Genomic DNA, 20,534 nt, shown 5'->3' with positions numbered 1-20,534 from the left:
GATTTCTTAATTTCTTGAGTCTCCACATAATATATTTGATGATAAAAGGAATGTTACACGAATACTTTTTGTTGCTGGAAGTTCATTTGATTGGATGTGGGGTTTAGTGTACTTGTGTTACAGAGATATTCACTTACGTAAGAAGTTTATATCCACTCTAGACAGAGGAGTAATATTTTTCTTAAGGAAGAAAGCAGTCATCTAAATTGGATTGTCAGCTTCTCAGGGGAATATTCTGCTTTGTTTTCAAGACGTCTTTCTCGACAGGTGGGTACTTTGTTCCAGTCAAGAGAGGAAAATTCCATTACAGATCTTGTCATTGCCCGTAGTAAAACAGCATCTTCAGGGTTCTCAAATGGAACGCTGCAAAAAGAACAAAGTCAATGTAAATTATCTGAATGTTTCCAAACTCATTTGGAGCTAACTTACTAAGCACACTTTGTGTAGAAAATGAAGTTAGAAATCATGATGATAATAGCAGCGAGGACTTGAAAATTTTTAATTTTGGAACGTTTCCTTCTGTTACCAAATTTAAAAAAGCAAAACAAAACTAGAAAAGTTCAGAATCACAGGACTCTAAGGGAAAAAATCCTGCGATAAATTATTTAAAATGCAGTTAAAGCAGACTTGAACTTGCTATTTTGTTTTCACTGCTTCTTTTTCATGAAAAGTATAATTGTTGTACATTTGCATGTTTGGATTCTTTAAAGTGGAAGTCATAAAACTAACTTTGTGTACTTTATGATTTCATAATGATATGATATCCATTAATGTAAATGCAACATTTATTTCAGCATGGGTCTTTTAAATAGTCACCATGCAAATGAATCCAGAACACTGAGTGCAGAACACCGTGAACCTGTGTTGTTCAGGTATCCTGCCACAGCTGCAGTTTGGGAGAGAGAAGTAGCAGACTTGCAACATCAGTTCAGAATTGACAAGGACTTTGTGTTAGACCAAAAACTTTAGACTTGGATACAGTATTAAAAACTGAATTTGTAAGAACTTATTTCACAAATGTGTAGCTGTAGTAACACATACCTAACAGAAATCAAGTGACTATTCCCACTGAGTATAGCACTTTGTCAAATGCTCGGGTACCTCGTAAAGCCTAAGCATCTACGTAAGTAAGATGGAGAGGAAACTGTACGCTGTATCCATGAGGACAACTAACTCCACTGAAAGCAGGAAACAATTTCTGAACATAAATTAGGCTGATTGTAAAGAGCTGTACTCAAAGTAAATGGGTATATAAAATCAAATTGTTAAATGAACTCATCATACTGTCTAAAGAAGGGAAATCATGTCCAAAGAAGGGCAACAAAGCTGTTGAAGGGTCTAGAAGCTATAAGGCTTATGAAGAGCGGCTGAGGGAACTGGGGTTGTTTAGCCTGGAGAAAAGGAGGCTCAGGGGAAACTTTATCACGCTCTACAATTACCTTAAAGGAGGCTATAGCGAGGTGAGGATTGGGCTCTTCTCCCATGCACCAACTGTTAAGACGAGGGGAAATGGCCTTAAGATGCACCAGGGGACGTTTAGGTTGGCTATTAAGAGAAATTTCTTCACTGAAAGGGAAGGCTGCCCACGGAAGTAGTTGAGTCACCATCCCTGGAGGTCTTCAAAAAACGTGTAGATGTGGTGGACTTGGCAGTTCTAGGTTAAAGGTTGGACTAGACAATCTTAGAGGTCTTTTCCAACCTAAACGATTCTCTGAATGCATAAATCTATAAATTCTATGTGTAGGCTTTTTTATTTCCTTTAATACTTCTTACAAATATTTTGATGTGTGAAACCAGAAAGTATAAACAAACCTGATATCTTAAGATTGTAAATATGCTGTATAAAGATAGCATTTAAAATGTCATCGCATTAAAATGCGGCCATTATACTGCCTCAGTCTAGGCACAGAGATAACAGAAGTGAATTTTACATTTATTTCCATTATGTTGAAATATAATATCAACTATAGACTGAAAAGAAAAAAAATCCTTCTACAGGTAAGTAATATTTTCCAGACAGTGTGTATTACTGAACAGCCAGCCAGGAGAAAGCTGTTAATGTCACAATACAGAACAGCTGTTCTGATGCAGTAATGCTTCAAGCACGCTCTTTCTAGCAATCAGTATGTGATCTTATAAAATAAATAGCATTTTTATATACCTGGAATACCTTTCAATATTAAATTTAAAACAGCAGTGAGTAGGTTTCCTTATCAGAATAATGCAGAGTTACAACTACGTTAAACACAAAAGATCAGAAAATTTTTCAAAAGATTATTTTTACTGTTTTTTTCCTCTTGTTAGGGTTTATTTTATGTACAGGAAGATGAAATTAATTAAATGTTTCTGAAATACAAAAGAAAAAGAAACAAAAAAGTACAGAAAAAAATACGTACTTATTCGTGTGATTTCCAAATTCACGATCTGTAAGAAAAAGTTCAAATTAAGACATTAATGTCTATACAGCATTTTGATTACCTGAGGATTACCATCCTGATCCTAAAATCCTTTTTAGTTCAAATGAGCTAAAGTTCAAATGAACTAAAAACCAGCAAAAGACTTGAAATGTGTAATACCATTTTTTATTCAATTACTGTGGAAACAAATACCTAGTTCTTTTTAAGCTTATGTAGTTGTCATATTTTATTTTCCCTAGATAAACATTTCCATGCATTTATTTCTTCTTTCACAGAAGGCAGACAGTATTGTGTGGCAATCCAAGGTTTGTTCTGAATGGTCCCATGACAGAAGTCACAAGGTTATGGATGGTACTCACCTGCTTTCTTGTGCCAGGACCTTACACAGTCTTACAGCTGTGAATGTTTTCAGGACTCTTTAAAAATTACTTTATATGCTATTACCAGACATCATTAAAATAGTCTTAGCTTGGAAAGCATAAAAAGGATTCTGCTTACAAAACTAGGCAAGATATGCAAAATTTACATCACTAGGAGAAAGCATGTTCTTCAAGAGATTATTTTATAAAAGCACTAGAGGGCATCAAAACTCTATGATGCTGATCACCAAGACAGCACAGTAGTATACTGAAATGTTTTAACTAAACAAAAGTAAAAAACAAAAACAAACAAAAACAAAAACAACAACAAAACAGAAAGATACATATTGAAAAAACAATGCTGTTTGTTCAGCTATCTTAAAAACAATTCTGTAACTACAGGGAGTGGCAAAAACGTATTTGTCATGATAGAAACAGGCAAAGGAATCATTAGTTGGCTGTTGCCACCAGTGCTCCTGACTTGAAGCAGTTTGGCTGAGATCCTGATGCATTTATATTTTACTACTAAAGACAACAACTTTTTATCAGATGAATGTAAAGAACTTTAAAGTTGTAAAGAATGAAAATAACTTGTTTTCTTCTAATTCAAATCACTCAAAGGTATATGCTCTCGTTTGTATTATTATAAATACCTGGGGCCATCATCCATCTTCTGGCTGGTTGAGCGCCTCTGCTGCATCCCATGGCAGTCCCTAGTGGTGTGTTTACTCTCTTTCCAAAAGCTATTGACTCCATAACACAAGACCGCTCATGGCTATACAGATGAAATGCTGACTCCCTTTCTCTTTGTGTAACTGCTGTTAAAAGTGGTATTAAAAAAATATTATTTCTATCAACTTAAAAGTCTGGTATCAACTATCTGCATGCAGAAGGCGATTCCCGTTATTTTGTACAGAGTTTTACAACAATTGTGCTGTAACTGCATAATTTCACCATGATTCAGAATGGCACCACGGAGTGATACTTCCTATGGCTTTGCAGTGAAGCCCTGTCAAATAAAATCACGTATTTTTTTTGGATGCAGTAGGATCAGGAGTTTTAAACAGAGAAACTAGAAGGCAAGTCTCTCATTACCATTTAAATGAGACCTACTGCAGAAGTCAGTAAGGACTTGGAAGTTTCTGTATGAATAGTGAAAACAAATCCTGCTTCAAGATCAGTTCGATTCTCATTGCTCAATTACAGAGATAACTGTAGGACTGCAATCATAAGAAAAGCTTCACGTTTTCCTGTTTTGCACTTTACTTAAGAAGTAACTTTACATTTTAAAGAAAGAGTTTGAGACTCTAAGTCAAATAGGGGATTTTAACTTTCATGATTTGAACCGCATACTAATCCAGCACTTCAGATAGGAAATAGAAGTGAGCTGAAGGTTTAGAACATAACTCTGGCAGAAGCATTTTGAATTCAGGGGAGTTTTTAAGTCATGGTGTCTGGGGGACTAATTAGAAAGGAACTGCAGTAGCCATGCTTGGAGGTAACAGAAGTGTGAGTACATGTCCTGAGTAAAGCAGACAGCCAGGACAGCGCTGTGGGAATGTTCCACAGCCAGAACATTTTCCATTTAACACAAAAAAGGGAACATTTCATTTAACAGTACAGTCTCTGTAACGTTAAAGAAATAGTTCACTAAATAGAAAGTCCAGGGTACAGCTTGATACAAATCAATGCCTCAAGTCCTGATCCAAGACTAACTGCAGTATGGGTGTATTGAAGAGAGAAGTCCACAAAGTTTTATGGAAATGTTTCTAGAACTGTAAATGCCACATGTATTTTCCAGCAGGTTTCGCTTTAGTCACCCCTCCCTAGCCAAAAATGATCATTAGTAAAATAGTCTGATGGAAGTGCTAAGCACAGGTGTAACACCAGACCAAATATTGAAGAGTCTGGAGGTAACACTTGCCAGTATACAAAATGAATGTAGGCAAATGGCTGCATGGTCAAATCCAGCAGCCCACTAACCCCTAACAGTGTCCCATCAGCCAGCTTTCCTTTATGACGGAGCTATGCAACCTGCCAGCCCATGCAGACATCTTGTGGTTGCCATCTCAAGTCCTGCATCCTGTTTCTCCTAGAGACTGGGAGCAGGTTTTCAAGATGATGTTGTTGTTTCTCCTCATTGTTTTTTATGAGGAAGAAGCAGGGTACAAAGCAACACCTCTCACAGTGCTTCCCAGTGAATCACACGGCTCTCCCAACACCAAAGACAAAATCACAAAGCTAAGTTCCTGGCTCCACTGTCATGTTTATTGATTTATCATCTGGCTATTCTCAAGATCATTATTTTTTCAGTAGCATTTACAGCTGTGAAAGATCTCCTGATTCATGAAGATTTATATCTGACAGCTTGATCAGCATGGATCTTATCAGGAAATGTGCACAGATGCATTTAAACTGTACAGAAACACTTAGACACCTAAGAACATTATCCCCATCTAAGTACACAGTATCATTTGTAAATATATTAGTCTGAATGCACATAGAATTCATATAGAATTATAAAATATCCGGAGGGGGAGGGGACCCACAAGGATCACTGAGTCCAACTCCTGGTAGGTAGGTGTATGTAGGTATACTCCTGTACACGTACATACACATACAAAATGTAGGTAGGTGATTCTTAACACTGGGTTTTATCTCTTACCCCAAAATGTACAAACCAACTACAGGATGAACATACACAGTTCAAATAGAAAAAAGACAGGAATTAAAAATGTTTGACGAAGTAAACTGTTTATGCCATACAACTATTTATGCCAAACGTCTATTTGCATGACAAACCTTGCACAAAATAGGTACCAGTTCATTAGAGCTTTTGCTGTATCAACAAGTGCATGTAAAAAACTTGATGAGATTAATTCACCTATTTTTCCAAATGGATTAAAATCAAAAGCAACCATCTCTGTGAAAAGAGAAAAGCAATTCTTACATTTCCTGTCAAGGAGCTGTACCGAAGGAAGGAAGTGTATCACGTAAAGCCGGTAGTCTGGATCATGTGCCAGAGGGTTATAGAATAAGTCTGCAAAATATATACAAAATAAACAACACCAATACCACCAACAAAAGAACAAAAGAAAAACAACAAACTTAGCAAGACAGGAAAATTAAAGAACAATAGTAGCCAAAGAATTTGCACAAAATTCAAATTATTTTTATGCTAGGTAAATAAAGCAGTTTCTTTACACAGACAAAACTACCCAGCTGAGCACAGACTGCAAGAACTGGCTTATTGCACAGGATGCAAAATACCACAGGCAAGAACTGAGTAAAGGTGCCATCACGCACTATGAGCCTTTGAAGCTTTTTTTGTGTTTTTACGACATACAGACAAAACCACTAAGTGCTTGCCTTTGATTTTATTGTGTATTGTTAGGTGATGCCTATTTAAAATTGTAGTAGTCTTTTAGGTGTGATGGCTTAAAGATAAGACCAAATTTGTAGGGGGGAGAGAGTTAATTGCAAAAAGATGAGCTTTAGGACTCCAAAGGCTTTATCAGAGCTGATATAAAGTTTTTATCCCACAGATGCAATATAAAATGTAAATACTCCGTTTTCTGATGTTCCAATGGAAGATGAGTTTTTGAAAACTCAGAAACCTAAAGACTAAAATGTTTAAAAGGGCCTAAGCTCCTGGAACCTGGATGCCACTAACTTTCATTAAGAGGTAAGGCAGTAAGCTTCAAAAGCCCATTGGCAACCTGACTAAGATTCCAACACAGAGGCAGGTATCAGTCCCGTGCTGCTGCTTTTTACAGATGTGGAAAATTTGCCTAGCTTACATGCCAGATTTGGTTTGGTTCATGCAAATGATATCTGAGGTTGATTAAAACAGAAATTGGCTCATTCCCAAATCAGAAAAGAGAAAAAAAAGTTTTTGTTTTTTTTTTCAAAATTAAAAACATAATAATGCTGTCTTCTCCTTACACAAATACTGTTCATCTTTGACAGTAAAGTAAAAATAATCCGAAGGTTGCTACCTTAAGATCAGAGCAGGCAAAAAAAATCTTTTAAAGTTAATAACTTTGACAACTTCTACACTACTCTGTTTGAGGAGAGGCTGTGGCTAATATTCACTCTAGGGCAAAAAATCCTCTTGTTTATTTAATTTCTGCATGTACAGAAAGGTGGCATTACAAATTACATTACAAATAAGGGCTCTGATATTTCAGGGATACTAAAAGAATAAAGAAACCTGGAAATATTCTACAAAGATTTGTGAACCAGTTGTCATTTTTTATTCTTCAGGCTGGTTCGATTGCCAAAGAAGGCTCACTGTTTGATGATACTGCCCGACTGTTTTGAGGGCTCAGTAAGTCTGGAAAGGGCAAATGACATCTTTTATGTCTGTTCATGTGTAGAGAGAAGAACTGAAAATTTTTAGTTCTTTAATGACTTTTCAACAAAATCACTGTATTCAGAAGTAGTAAGAGAGCCACAAGGTGGCAGCAATAGAAAGTTCCATTTTTATTGAACACAGTAGTGTACAGCCATTTTTTCCAGGTGGTGTTAATCTGAAATAATATTATGTATATGTCTGATAAGCCTGTTTTTGAGTCAAGACAATATGTGATAGTATTACAGACAGAAAAATGGTTCAGAAATTTCTCTAAAAGCTGGTAAGTTTGTTTGTTTTTTTTCAAGCAGTACTGGAATGCAATGGCAATTCAAGAGAGATTTTTCCAAGACAAAAAGAGGGGTTGATACTAAGTCCTTCTGAATCTGGATGCTACTTGGAGCACATCCCTCCTCCCCAGTACTGACTGGTGGGGGTTTTTTTAGAGTATACAAATTTTTCTGCTGCTTGTTCTTAAAATAAATCCAGCCATTGTATGGATCAAGATGGTCTTATTTTACAAAACATCTGGGATCAATTTTGGGCTCTGCTATCTACTTGCTAGTCAAAGTCATGTAATTTTCATTCTACAAATTAGGGATAATACTTTCTTCCTCCACAGTTTTGTCTGTTTTCTCAATTGGGACTGTAGGAAAACAGTGTGCCTATCCCACATGGGACAGAAAGGAACTATTGTGGTAGAAACACAGTGAAGAACAAAACAAATTTTCTGAGGACTGGCAGCAAGATGTTATCAGTTGTGGATAATAAATCAGCTGAGGCAATTTACAGAGTACATAACAAAAATCTTGGACTCCAAAGGAGAGATGAGAGCACAAGGTGAGCCCATAAAGAATCCCTCTGTATCTCCCAAAAGGCTGCAGTTTTGAAAAACCCATCCAGTAAATCTTTAGAAGCTGACTGTCTTCCCTAACTGTGTGATGAAGAATGCTGTTACGCTTCAATTCCATTGCAGTGCAGTGGCTAAAAATCGTGAGAGCCTTAAGAAAGAGAAATGCAAAACTTTGGTAGCTAAATGTTGCTTCTGAAGTGAGCAATAATAGCGTATTAGACTGCCCCATTTTAATAATTCTAATGTCCAACAGTGCTACACAATAATAAAGTATTATTTTTCCAGAAGTTCTATTGAAGGTTTGCAAGTTGTTTTATTTATTTTTTTAATCAATTTGTCCAGCTAATAAATAAGTAAATCAATAAATCTAAAAGATCTACCTCACAACAGTGAGAACCTTCCAATTTCCAAAACAGTTTTTATTGTATAAAGATAAATTATGGGCACAAGCCTTTTGAAAGATACACAGCCCAAATGCGGCACCCATTTCACATTTCTGAACACTGCAGGCAGGCAGATAAATGCTACAGTAATAGGAGATGTAGGATATCACTTTTAAAATGTATTTTGTTCATTTATTGCTGTCATTTACTTCAAATATAATGTATTTTATTAAACTAATAGAGTACTGTTAATCCGAGAACTCAGTACTATCTAATTTCTTTGAAGCAAAGGCACTGACAAATTTTTGAAAGCTTACCAAGGAATGACTGTAAAGCAGATTATTAAGTTTCTTCCAATGATTTGCATTTATTCTCATATCTTTGAACTGAAGAATTTTTAATCAGGGCAGACCAGCTTACTCTATGTAATCTGTTTGATAGTACTTTTAAATAATTGCTTTTCTGTAGCAGTGACCAGTCCAATATCCATCCGCTTTTCATGGTGTCTTTGTGACTGCCACTCACAATAACTCAGCAGCACTTCAACTATTTCTCTTTATTTCCCATAGACAACTGCAAAAAGCACAACAAACTTGCTGTGCTTTTTGAAGCACCATATTAATTGGCAGGACTATAACATTAAATTCAACTGACAGCACCATTCATACATAGGATGTCTGTCCAGACTTTGCCTAATCACTTCAAACAACTGCATTCTTACATGGACTACTTTTCAGTCTTGCCCATAACAAAAAAAAATATAATGATTTTGCTGGCATGTTGTCTTCCTAAACACTTGATTTGTTTGTGAATTTTAGCCCAACAGCAAGTCCAATTAAAAGTATACTTTTCAAGCCATTTTTTCCTTTCCTGCAGTCAGAAATTCCATTTTTGAATGCATAAAGAGGTATAGTTTGATGATGCTCACCTCCATTAACTGTGATAGTTAAGACATGAAACTAATTTCCTGTTTCCTCAAAGTACTGAGAGTTTGGCATGTCCAATGACAACACTCGTTTAGGAACCATGCAAAAAAAACCCTGTTTACATTCACATTTTCAACAGGTTAATAGCATATAATCCTACTTCCCTGAAGGCTACTCCTTACACTGTAACTCAGGAGTGACAGCACTGTCTTGTATAATTTAATTTCAAATTTCAGATCCTATGCAACTTTCATTTCCAATCAGTATACCAAAAATTATACCACTTAGATACTATTATACTTAATATCTAAAGACTAATATCTTAATCTTAGACTCTAGAAATCCATAGATTCTGTGAAAAATAGGCAAAAAAAAAGTTATTCAAGCAATGTAATTAACGAGACAGGAATTTGGGTTCTATAACCTTCCTCACACTCTCAACAGCAGTAACATCAGTTTCTCATCTCCCTTCACCTCTATGAGTAGTGTACTCCCATGTTCCCTTACAAACAGGTAGTAGCAAACTGCTTTGACTGCCTCCACACTACTCATCCCGGAGCCTGGCTAGCCAGCAGCCAAAAGCAGTTAACTTTTGAACTCACTGACCAGTTTTTTCCTTAGTAGCAGTACTCTCTGTGGAATTGTCATGCCTTACAGATCACTTTCTTCAGTCACATTTGGTTGAAATTGATAATTAGCTTCAAAAGCTATTGGCAAATGATGCGGAAACAGACAAGAAACATCCTGGGAAGATACACTAAAAAAACACTGCTCGTGTCCTGCAAAATAGAAATAAGGTATTACTTAGGGTCTGCAAGCTTATTATTCCTTTTAATTCCTTCACTGTTTTGCCAAGTTGTTTTAACTGGTTGTTGTGAAGCAACAGAATCTGTAGTGCACACAAGTGTTTCAGAGCACCTGAAATGAAATGAAATGAAATGAAAAATAAATAAATGATTATTTTCAACATATCTCATTGTATTTATTAAATCATTATTTTATGTTGCACACTAAATTTGACATTCTAGTTGTCCACCTAGGTCTGTATATTTATAACACCTTGCATGAGAATAGTAAAAAAAAAAAACAAACACTATCAGAGTTCTCAATATCTCTTTTGTCTTTCTAGTCACATCATTTAAACATATGCCTCACTGTTTTTTTGACTCCAGTTCTTTTCATTTGTCTCCATCACTCTTGCCTCAACAAATCAACATCAACTACCTTCTTCCTCCCTTCCTGTATCCCTTCCTTCCTCCTGTGTCCCAGTGATCTTTGATTAATTCATCTTCACTTCCTTTTATCCTTAGTTAATACTACCTTTGCCTTACAAGCAATGCATAGTATATGCCTTAGAAAATAGTTCAATTTCAAGTTATTATAAATGTGTTAAATAAGTTATTCCAAACACTGTCGTGGCTGACCCAGACTATGTATTCACATTGTCACACCACAGCTTTAGATATCTCATTTTCCAATTTCTACACAGTTTTTCTCATCCACATTTCTTTGCCGACACCTGCCCTTCTGATAACATATATGTTGGTATCTACTTTAATGTCTCTTGTGTCTGAAAGTTTCTTTCAAACATTCACTTTTCTCAAAATCTCACAAGAACTAATCAACATCATTTATCATCTGAACAGTTTATAGGGACTGAGAAGAGTAAAATATTAGCATTTAAAACATCTAAAATACACAGATTTATTAATGTGTTTTGGGCTTTTCATTCAGAAATTCACTGGTCTGAAATAGATACTTTAATCTACAAGAGCAAGCAAAATTTAAATAGATGTATAAGATAAAGATTGACTACTGCAATAAAATGATTTTGTAGTAACTTTGCAAAACGCTTCTGATCATAAATATAACTGCATCACAAAGAAACTGCAAAACCTTAACAATTACATTAGAAGTGGGACAACTTATTAATTTATTGCTCTTTAATTTTCATGCTAAGTCCATTAGCACTGCAATCAGTTTTCCATCACGTAAACATAATGGCTCCCAGAAGGTTCTATCAGCTTATGCAGTGCCTGGTCAGCAAGAGGACTACAAATCACCAGATGTAAAAAGAACTTTGCATATCCATCTTGAATATAAAATATGGTCATGCTAGATAAAAAATATTTTACAGTTGCCTGACATTAAAGTGAATGATATTTTATTCCCTTAGACCGGCATAAACTTGATATTGGCTATCAGTTTACTGCCACTCAAGTACATTGGAAGAAAATAATTAACGTTTACTCATACATGGGAGCTTTCAACCATTAAGTTACTGGCTGTAGTCCACTGTTACAAATTTGAATGCCAATACATAGAACCAAAAGTATAGGTTTCTGTCCAATAATCTTACAAGGGAAGATTTGTACCTGATATATCTGTGATCTCATTGTTGTTGAGATATAGTTCAGTCAAGCAGTAGTTTTTCTTCAAGAAAGTTAAATCTTGGATCTGAAATTAGAGTTAGGAAAACTGCTATACATCATTCTGATATTAACTTTGGAGAAGTATAAACATGGCCTATTTTAAAACCGGTTTACTATAAGAAATTTTTAATAATCAGTCTTGACTTGACTGCAAGGGAAAGTATATGCAATGGAGTAGCAAGCTGACCATTGTAACAGCTGAGAACTTGGAGCACTACTAATGGTACTCTAGTTTTTTGGGCTTTGTTTTGAAAGACAAGAACAAGAAATAGAATTCTATTCCTGACACTATTTTGATTTCTGTAATGCAAAGTAATTCGTTAGTACAGGAATTATTTCAGTCCTTGAATTGTGCCACTGACTTTACAACAAATGTGCTTTGCTGTGTGTATCAACATTATCTGAAGTTGGAAGGAGGGCAGTAAGACAGATGTTTTCCCATTCCTAAAGCTCTCTTGGAATCCTCTAAGAAAAAATACTTTGAAGTTAAAAGATACTTAAGATACTTTAAAGTTCAGAAAAACCTGGTTGGGTGAAGACAGTAGTACTCTGAAACTAAAATCACATTCTTCACAATGATTATTGTACCTTGTATCGTGTAGGGCCTACACATACCTATCGTATATAGCGGCATTTCTCTATCTTTGAGAAGTTTGTTTTAAGATCATCTTAAGTTTACTTTTTGTGATAAAATTATTGTAATGTGTTCTTAAAGGAAAGAAAAAAGTGTTTAGCTCTTCCAACTTCAGAAAAATACGTTTCCCCTATTAGCTGAAGTCTTCTAAGAACAGCCACTTAGTGGCTTCTCCGCACAGTTTATACAGAATATGATTTTTTTTCCACAAGTTACGTAGAATATTAGATGAATGATTTTTGTTACTGCATAAATAGGAAAGTAGGATCTATGCAAAAATCAGATTTATTTATCTTTTACTGTTCAACCAGTTCAGCTCTGTTTAGTCATCAGGCCATTTCTCCTTATTCTTTAGTGCCCTTTAGAAGTAAAAGGGAAAGCCTTGTACCTGTGGGTTTAGTTCAACCTTTTCACATATCCGTATTTTTGCTTTTTTTGAAAACAGTTGGATAACCACAGGTCTTTCAACCAAGTCTACATAACATGCTACATAATTGATGTTAGCCTGGGGCAGCAGATATACATACACTCCTAAATTACATGGAATGCTTTTTTTTTTTTCTTTTTTTTTTCCTGCTGCTCACAGAGCTGCTTATTTACCTGAGCAAGCACTTCTGGTGTTTTAAGAACTTGCACCCTTTGTAAAAATCATGTAAACTACTGTAAAATAAGAAATTTAAAAGCAGGTTCCAGCCTGTTTTTGTTGTTGTTGTTGTTGTTTTTGTTTGTTTGGTTTTGTTTGGTTGGTTGTGTAATTACCAGTGGCTAATGGGGAAGGTTGGATTGGATATGTATTTGGAGATTTCTAAAACAGATAATTCTAGACTTGGCTGAAAAATGTAGTGTCTGGAGATTTTTACAGAGCATTATCTTAGAACTCATACAGGATATAATAACTGCTATGATCTAGATATGTACAGATCGAGAAAGTATGGCTCATAGTATGTATAACTGTCTTAGGACCATATGACAGAATTTACAGCGGCTCATTGTCAAACTCTAGTCACTTGCCTGGAAAAGCCTCTTAATTCAAATATGTTTAGATGACATTACAGCCTGCATAATGACAGAAGATATTGCATCCATCCTAGCATGGCAGTGCTACTTGTTGTGTGCAGACGGGAGCAAATTTGAAAGGGTTTTATGTCACTTGTGTGCATGACAGCAGCAAGGAGTCTCACCTCAGCTGCCAGCCTGCAATCAAACCATCTAGGCATGTCTGGAAGGGCACAATGAAGGACCTATGCATTTCCTGCAGTCCACAGCTTTTCTGAAGAACTAGGAAAACCGTATGTTTCTATAAGCATACCTTAAAGTCAATCTGTTCCAAAAGCTGCCCACTCTGGTGGTCAGAGTACACTTGCTATGAGCTACACTGGAAAATGCTCTCCTAGGCCTCACGTATCAGTATGGCATCAGGCAATATTTCCAATAACTTAGTTCTAAGTGTACTTAATCTGTCTTTTTATTGCTAAGACGTTAGTACAAAAGCTCAGCTCCCTAATTTCACAGAATTTATAAATGAGATCTGTAAAAAAAGTAAACAAAATCAGCTTGTACTCTAATGTAAAACAGTTGCTTCTTCAAAACTGTCATATACAAATCAGTTAAATTTGCTAGAAACTACAGTCATATTTTATGTTAGAAAAATCGTGATGCAATAAACAGGGAGTGTTAATGCATTGTTCTGCTTTTTAAAGGTATACCTTATTACCTTATTGTTGTTAATCCACAAATACCTCAACCTATGAAAGCGTGATAGACTTGGAATGCTTCTTAGTCCTCTGGTGGAAAAGAAAAGAAATTTCTTAATATTCATGGTGCTTACTGACTTAAAAAACAGTTAATTTTTTAAATAAAAAATAGACACACAGAACAAAAGGGAGAGACAATATATGCATTATAAACACCTGAAAGCATAACAAAGCAGCAGGCGGTAAAGAAATTGGAACAAACTCAGTTATAAATTATTTTTCCATAACAGCATTTATTTTCCAGGGAGCATGAGTCCCATCTACTTTGGAGCTTGTTAAAATTCTGCTCAGAACACAGGAGGAGAATTTTTGCATCCTAGAGGGCAACAAACGTAAAAAGAGACCTGTTTTCAGTACAACACAGATTCTCCAGTCACAGTGCCAGAGATGCAAGAAAGACACTTAGCACATCACTGTACATTTCTTATTTTTCATATTAATGCACACTGTGAAACCTTTTATCTTTTTTCACCCCTTTCCTCTCCTGTCCTCATACAAACTTTCGTATTTACTCATACTCATTAGCAGTCTTGTTTTACATGAAACTGTACATTCACTGAAGCTGGTACTCTCCGCTTGTAGGGGGTTTTGTTTAATTGTATGCAGCACGTTGAAGCTGAGCTTGCTAGTGTACTATAAGTAACAAATTACCTACTAACCAGAGAATATGGGTGAGCTGCTGAGTAATTTCACTAATTGTTGCTGGGTTTTGTTGTTTTAAATAAATATTCTTGATTTCCTCTCAAATAATTATAGATGACATTTACAATTTTAATTGACATAATAAAACTTTCTGTGTTGATTTGAATATCTTGCAGCACCAGGGCCAGTGTTTCAGAAAGAATTAATAGCATTGGTAAGAATTAACCTCACATTATCAGCCTAACTCAATCTGCTCATGTTCCAGCCATGAAGCCTAGTGTCTTTCCCCATGTTTTTTTTCCAACAAACCCACCAGATACAAAGGAGGAGTGGACACTTTTTCTGATCTTGTTCTTGAAAAAAAAAAAGTCAAGAGCGAACCCCACAAAGTCCATGTGCTGTAATTTTATTCTCCTGTATTTCTGAAAATCAGATTACCCCATGCTGCTCCTGTATTTATGTGTTCATTTTATTGTCATAAGTAAATACATTACTGCAAGTACTAAAGATAATCACTTGAATGCTGACAGGACATACAGAGCTCTTACAGAACTATTTTCTATTTTTTTCTGTATAGCTTTACCTGTACACCCCTGAACTACTTTTCAGATAGCAAAGCCCAAATCTCCTCATATTCTTTGTCATTGCCATTCTACACTTAGTTTACAGGTTTACATTTTCATTGGCTTTACTCCCTCTCTTTTAACAGTCTCATGTCTACTATATCCAAGCCTTGATCTGTGTTTCTTTCTCTTTTCTTTTCTTTTTTTTTCCTGGTATTAAGGCATTTAATTTGTCCCAAGTAGAGTTTAATTCCTCCAAAGGAGCCTGTCCCTTTCTGTATGCCTTCCAGACTTTGCATGTCTCTTACAAACATACTTTTTGGCCTCCAGCCCTCTACTCCTACCTACTGCTAAGTTAATCAGTTTTCCTAGGATGACAGCTTTCAGTGTTGAAAAGTAAATTTTTTCATGTCCCTTTAACAGCAGTGGTTTAAAAACATAATTTTGTTCCCTCTAATTTGATTGACTTTCATTATTATTTTTTCATTTTCTTCTTCCTTTAGCCAACAGAAATATATGTCAAATCAACAGTTAAGGAGGCATGATCTGATACTGAGATTGGCTGAGGTTCAAGGTTTGTATAAATTGGTAATAGAATAAAAGGAAATAGGTTCTCTCCAATCATCAAAGAAGCCAGCTTGCATCATCTTTCTCAAAATGGTTTAATGGGAAGACAGATCACTTCTGTATCTGCCATCTGGTAATTTCTTTTTATTCATTTTTTTATTCCACACACAAAAAAAGTATTTCAAAGCCAGTGAGGGCATATATTTAAGTATTTAACATCAGAAAATGTGCTTCTTAAGATTGTATATATATACAGTCTTAATATTTTACACATATGCATTAGAATATTTTTATCATATTGTTTAAATAATATATAGATGCATCTTGTAACTTTCTATTTAAATTTGTTCCTTACTTGGATTTTCTGTGTTTTATTCTTTCTAAAATAAAGTTAATAAAGCTTATAATAATTTAACAGTAACTATATTCTTCATATTTTCTTTTCACAGAGCAACAAATTCTTTCTTGGTGTAAATCGGGAGATGCGCTAAAGAATTTAGACATACCAGTGGACACATGGAGACTTTCAAGAGCACCTAATTTCCACTAAAATCACTGAAATCCTGTAATACATTTTTTTTTTCATTCATAAAACCTAGAGACTTTTAAAACATTGTCCCTGAATTATTGAACTACATTAGTTCTTTACATATGATGTCAACAGTACAAACACTAGACACAGTTGTGAGGCTGCAGACAGGTATGTAACAGTTGGAATTGTGCCCTGGCCAGAAATTCAAAGTATGCTTTTCAAAAACTTTGAAGTATGTCCTGTCATGTATCCATCTCTCTACAGTAGCCTCTCAGCATGTTCATCCTACAGCATATCACTCTATCAAACTAGATCACCCACAGGTTCATGAAAGCTTTGCCTTCCTTCACTTTGCATGGTTTATTCTCCTCACCTGCCCTATCTCTTAAGCTGCTTCATAAAGCTCACTGAGGAGATCACTTCTGTGATCAGTGCTGTCAGCTCCAAACAAGTGTTCTTGTGCTCATTTCATGTTGCCCTGCCCTCCCTTCAATTCTTAATGGTAGCAATGCAGGTAATTTCAAAGATGCTACCAATGAGTTTTGCTATTGCAACAACAGATTTCTTCAGGGAGGTCAGAAATTTGGCAGTTCTCAGACTGGACAGGTCCCGTGTTTTTGCATTTGCTTTCTTGATAGTCTTTCACCCAGCCTTACAAGCCAGTTAGAACAGGTAGAGATCAGCCCATTAAGCTTCACGTCTCTGTTCCCTGTGGTAGAAGTTCACGCAAAACTCTATGAACTCACCGACCTTCAAGCAATTCTGGGTTGCTAGAGGACTGTGTGTCTAGGGCTGAGGCATTTAACTGCTTCATCAGGAGTGCAGTTCTGCAGTCTACATCCATATATATCTCCACCATTTCTTCTTGCACAACATGCATAGACTAGGTATAAATATGATTTACTAAGAATTCACATATAAATGATGTTCAGAGATGGAAAGAGTTACGAAAGGTTACCATTTACCATGTGCTCCATTTTTAGTAAAAGCCGAAGAAACATTTTACTTACTGTCCAGCCAGATACAATACTAAGACATCGATATTCCGCTTAAAGCCACAGATCTTCAGCTGTTTTTCTACTGCCTGACAGTACACAGTACATTTGTCAGCAAAAGATACTGCATAATTCATTACATTATAACATATACATATTCAGTGTCTAAATTAATACACATGCCAAAATTAATGTATGAATCACAGCACCTTGCAAACTATAACATAGTCTAAGACAGATAAAGAGATATCAAATTGGCAGTTCCTATTTTAAATTGATAAAAAATACATCAACAGTTATGTTACTCCAGTTTTCTATAGAGACCCACAGCTCATAGATATATGAAAACAGAGATTGGCTGGAGAACGGGCTTCTCAACTCGTGTCAGCCAAATCAGTACAGGTGATCAGCATGAAAACAGCTTACCTTGCAATAAATTTGCAAATTTATTTTACACACATGACTTTTTAAAATTATCTGGGGGGTTGGAACTAGGTGATCTTTAAGGTCCCTTCCAACCTGAGCCATTATATGATTCTATCCATCCAGAAAACTCTGCATGTATATTTAATTTTGAAAAATGTAGAGACAAATATCATTTTCAGAATATAGTGCTTATGTGCCATAATTTGTAAAAGCAATCCTAGTAACACGAGTATTATGGATCTCAACTTCTAGCAGCTGATAAAAAACGTCTCATCAGTAAAACAGTCATGGCTTTAGTAAATGCCCAATGTCCTTTAAGATCACTCTTGCTTACAACATGAAACTGCAAATACAAAACTTTGCAAGCTTGGAAGTACTGATGGGTATGCTTAGAGCAGCCTGTATAAGGCACGCAATGAGTTTGTGAAACATGCTCTGGGGTCATTGGGCCGACATAAGGTAACTTTCGGTACACTTCGAAATGGGCTGGAGCTGTGGTGCTTTCCCAGTGGGGCAAGCACAGAGCTAGTGGGACCCATAGGGCGCACCAGCCATTTACTCAGCACAGCTGGTGGCTGGACAGTGGCCACTTGTCCAGGAACTTGATACAGCTCCCAGATGCCAGGTAGGGGAAAATCCTGGCCAAATGGCCCACAAAATCCGCAGACGGAAAAAGAAAAGCTGTTGGGAGAACAGCAGCTGTACGACATCCCCACAGAGTAACGCCTGTCCCTGAGGATTTGCAGCAGGGGCCAGCTGCCAGGCACTGACAGGCACGCAGCCGGGAACCCCGAACCTACTTCAGACCAGAAACCCCAGGGGCTGCCTTCAACCCCCGTGCACGGAGAAAAAGGGCAGCGCCCCGCGACTGCCATTCCTCCGGGCCCGGCACTTGCCATTTCCCCACCTCCTCCCCGCCCCGACCTCCCCGTCAGGCGGCCCCGCTGAGGGCGGCTGCGGGCGCCGCTCTAGGGCGGGAAGGGGCTCACCTGCCCGGCGGCGCTCGCCGCCATTTTAGAGCGGCGCTCGTTCCTAGGCGACCGGGGCGCGGCGGGGCCGGGCGGCCGCGGGGAGGGGGCGGCTGTGGGGCTGTGAGGCCTGGGGGGCCCTGCTGGAGGCCTTGGGGCCGCGAAGGCTGAGGGAGATCGGGGAGTGCTGCTCTGCTTCCGTGAGATCTCCTCCAGGAGATTTCCTGGGCAGTATTCTCTTATAATCCTGGAAAAAATGGGCTCTTTTCCTAACTACATTCCTGTTTATTTTAAGTGCAGACCCTACATACATATATGTATGTCACCAGGAGGACATTTGTGAGCTTAAAACTAATACGCACCGTATGTGTTGCCCGTTCGCAACTTTCAAATCACCTTCGTGTCTAAGAAAATGCATTCCATATCCACTCCCATGCCCGCTGCTGCTAAAATGCATTTGATTGAGCTGGATTGTAACGTAACACAAAATGTTTATGACATCCACATGTGCAAGCAACTGTTGCCATGTTATTTTTAAAACCATTTTACTACATAGCACAGGCTGAAGAATAGAAAAAGTCCTTTCCAGGGTGTGTGCGTGCACTTATGTGCATGGAGGACAATAGAAAATGTTTGATGGATCTACAAGAAAAATAAGTCTGAAAACTTGGAGCTTAATTTAGAATTTAATTTACAGAGTACTCAAGTTAGCAGAAATAGCCATTGTAAATTATGTGCAACTGATATACAAAGAGCAAGAGTTGTGTGTGCGAGTATATGAATAAGCTGTCCCTCATGGAATTAATTATGTGCATGCCTTTGCTTGTTCAGACCACTGAAACTAAATGTAGTGTGTATGATGGAGGAATGGAACTGCAGTACAAGTATTATGTTGCAAATATCTCATTTTCATAGAAAAATTGTGTGGGTGGCTTCCATTTCAGCTAGTTAGCTTTAAACAAGTAGAAACCTCAAATAAGAAAGCCTAGACATCTTAAAAGTATAAAACTGACAACAGAAGTGTCTTTAATCACTTATTTTAGCTTCTAAAAATATCTCTAGGGTATTAAAAACATAAAAAGAGGAAATGTACTTGAGAAGAAGAAACTGGTACGCAGATCCGTATTTTTTATTTTATGTTGGAATACAGCATTTTCAATAAACAAGATGAAGGTGCCACTTTAGAATTTTGGAAGGTGAGATGGTTATTAAAGAAAAAGCATTCATAATAAAATCATCTTATCAAGTAGTTGGGTCTGAATTTGCTTGTCATATCATGTTGACATGTATGAAGGGAAAGGGAACCTCTAGAAGGTATTTTGTTTCATTCCATTAGACGTTTGACATACATTGGCTGAGGTGCTGAGGTTTGTTTTGATTTGTTTTGTTGAGATACTTCTCTCTGTTAATAATTAATCTATATCTTTTGATTTAGTCTAGATGCCTAAATATATAAAACTAATATGCCTAAATGTATAAAATTGTTTAAAATTAAAGTTAACTTTTTTTTTTTTAATTTCTCTTTCTACAAGTTGACTCCTAAAATCCCCACTAAAGTTAAAGGAAGCTGGGTGGAAAATGAGTATTTCTGTATTCAAACTGCACTATCAGCATACTTTATGTTGCATGTGTGTTGTGCTTTTCCAAAACACATGACGTCTAACATATTTAAACATATTCCTGGATTGCTGTGCATAAATGAATTCTTGCCCTTCAGGATATTCAGAGT

General features: G+C 36.6%; 1 protein-coding gene across 1 annotated transcript; it reads right to left on the bottom strand.

Moving 5' to 3' along the window:
• Window positions 1-58: 58 nt before the first annotated feature.
• Window positions 59-18,850, bottom strand: LRRC72 (leucine rich repeat containing 72). Its single transcript, XM_050708433.1, has 11 exons — window positions 18,827-18,850; window positions 17,427-17,557; window positions 14,065-14,142; window positions 12,683-12,717; window positions 12,299-12,381; window positions 11,668-11,749; window positions 10,097-10,210; window positions 5,727-5,816; window positions 3,430-3,594; window positions 2,397-2,424; window positions 59-363 (listed from the first exon to the last, which is right to left on the bottom strand). Exons 1-11 carry the CDS (start codon window positions 18,848-18,850, stop codon window positions 198-200), a joined length of 996 nt encoding a protein of 331 aa, XP_050564390.1. The 3' UTR covers window positions 59-197.
• Window positions 18,851-20,534: the final 1,684 nt, after the last annotated feature.

The sequence above is a fragment of the Cygnus atratus genome, chromosome 2 (assembly GCF_013377495.2).
Source record: "Cygnus atratus isolate AKBS03 ecotype Queensland, Australia chromosome 2, CAtr_DNAZoo_HiC_assembly, whole genome shotgun sequence".
NCBI classification, from domain to species: domain Eukaryota; kingdom Metazoa; phylum Chordata; class Aves; order Anseriformes; family Anatidae; genus Cygnus; species Cygnus atratus.
Note: the sequence above shows the minus strand (reverse complement) of the source record. Positions and strands in the feature narration are given on the sequence as shown.

Excerpts from the sequence above, each read along its gene's own strand:
- LRRC72 (XM_050708433.1), bottom strand. The coding sequence starts at position 18,850 with ATGGCGGCGAGCGCCGCCGGGCAG. Across the intron at positions 17,558-18,826 it reads CGGCGAGCGCCGCCGGGCAG|TATAATGTAATGAATTATGC; the intron begins GTGAGCCCCTTC and ends ATATGTATATGT. Across the intron at positions 12,382-12,682 it reads GGAGAAATGGCCTGATGACT|ACAAACTTCTCAAAGATAGA; the intron begins AAACAGAGCTGA and ends GATGATCTTAAA.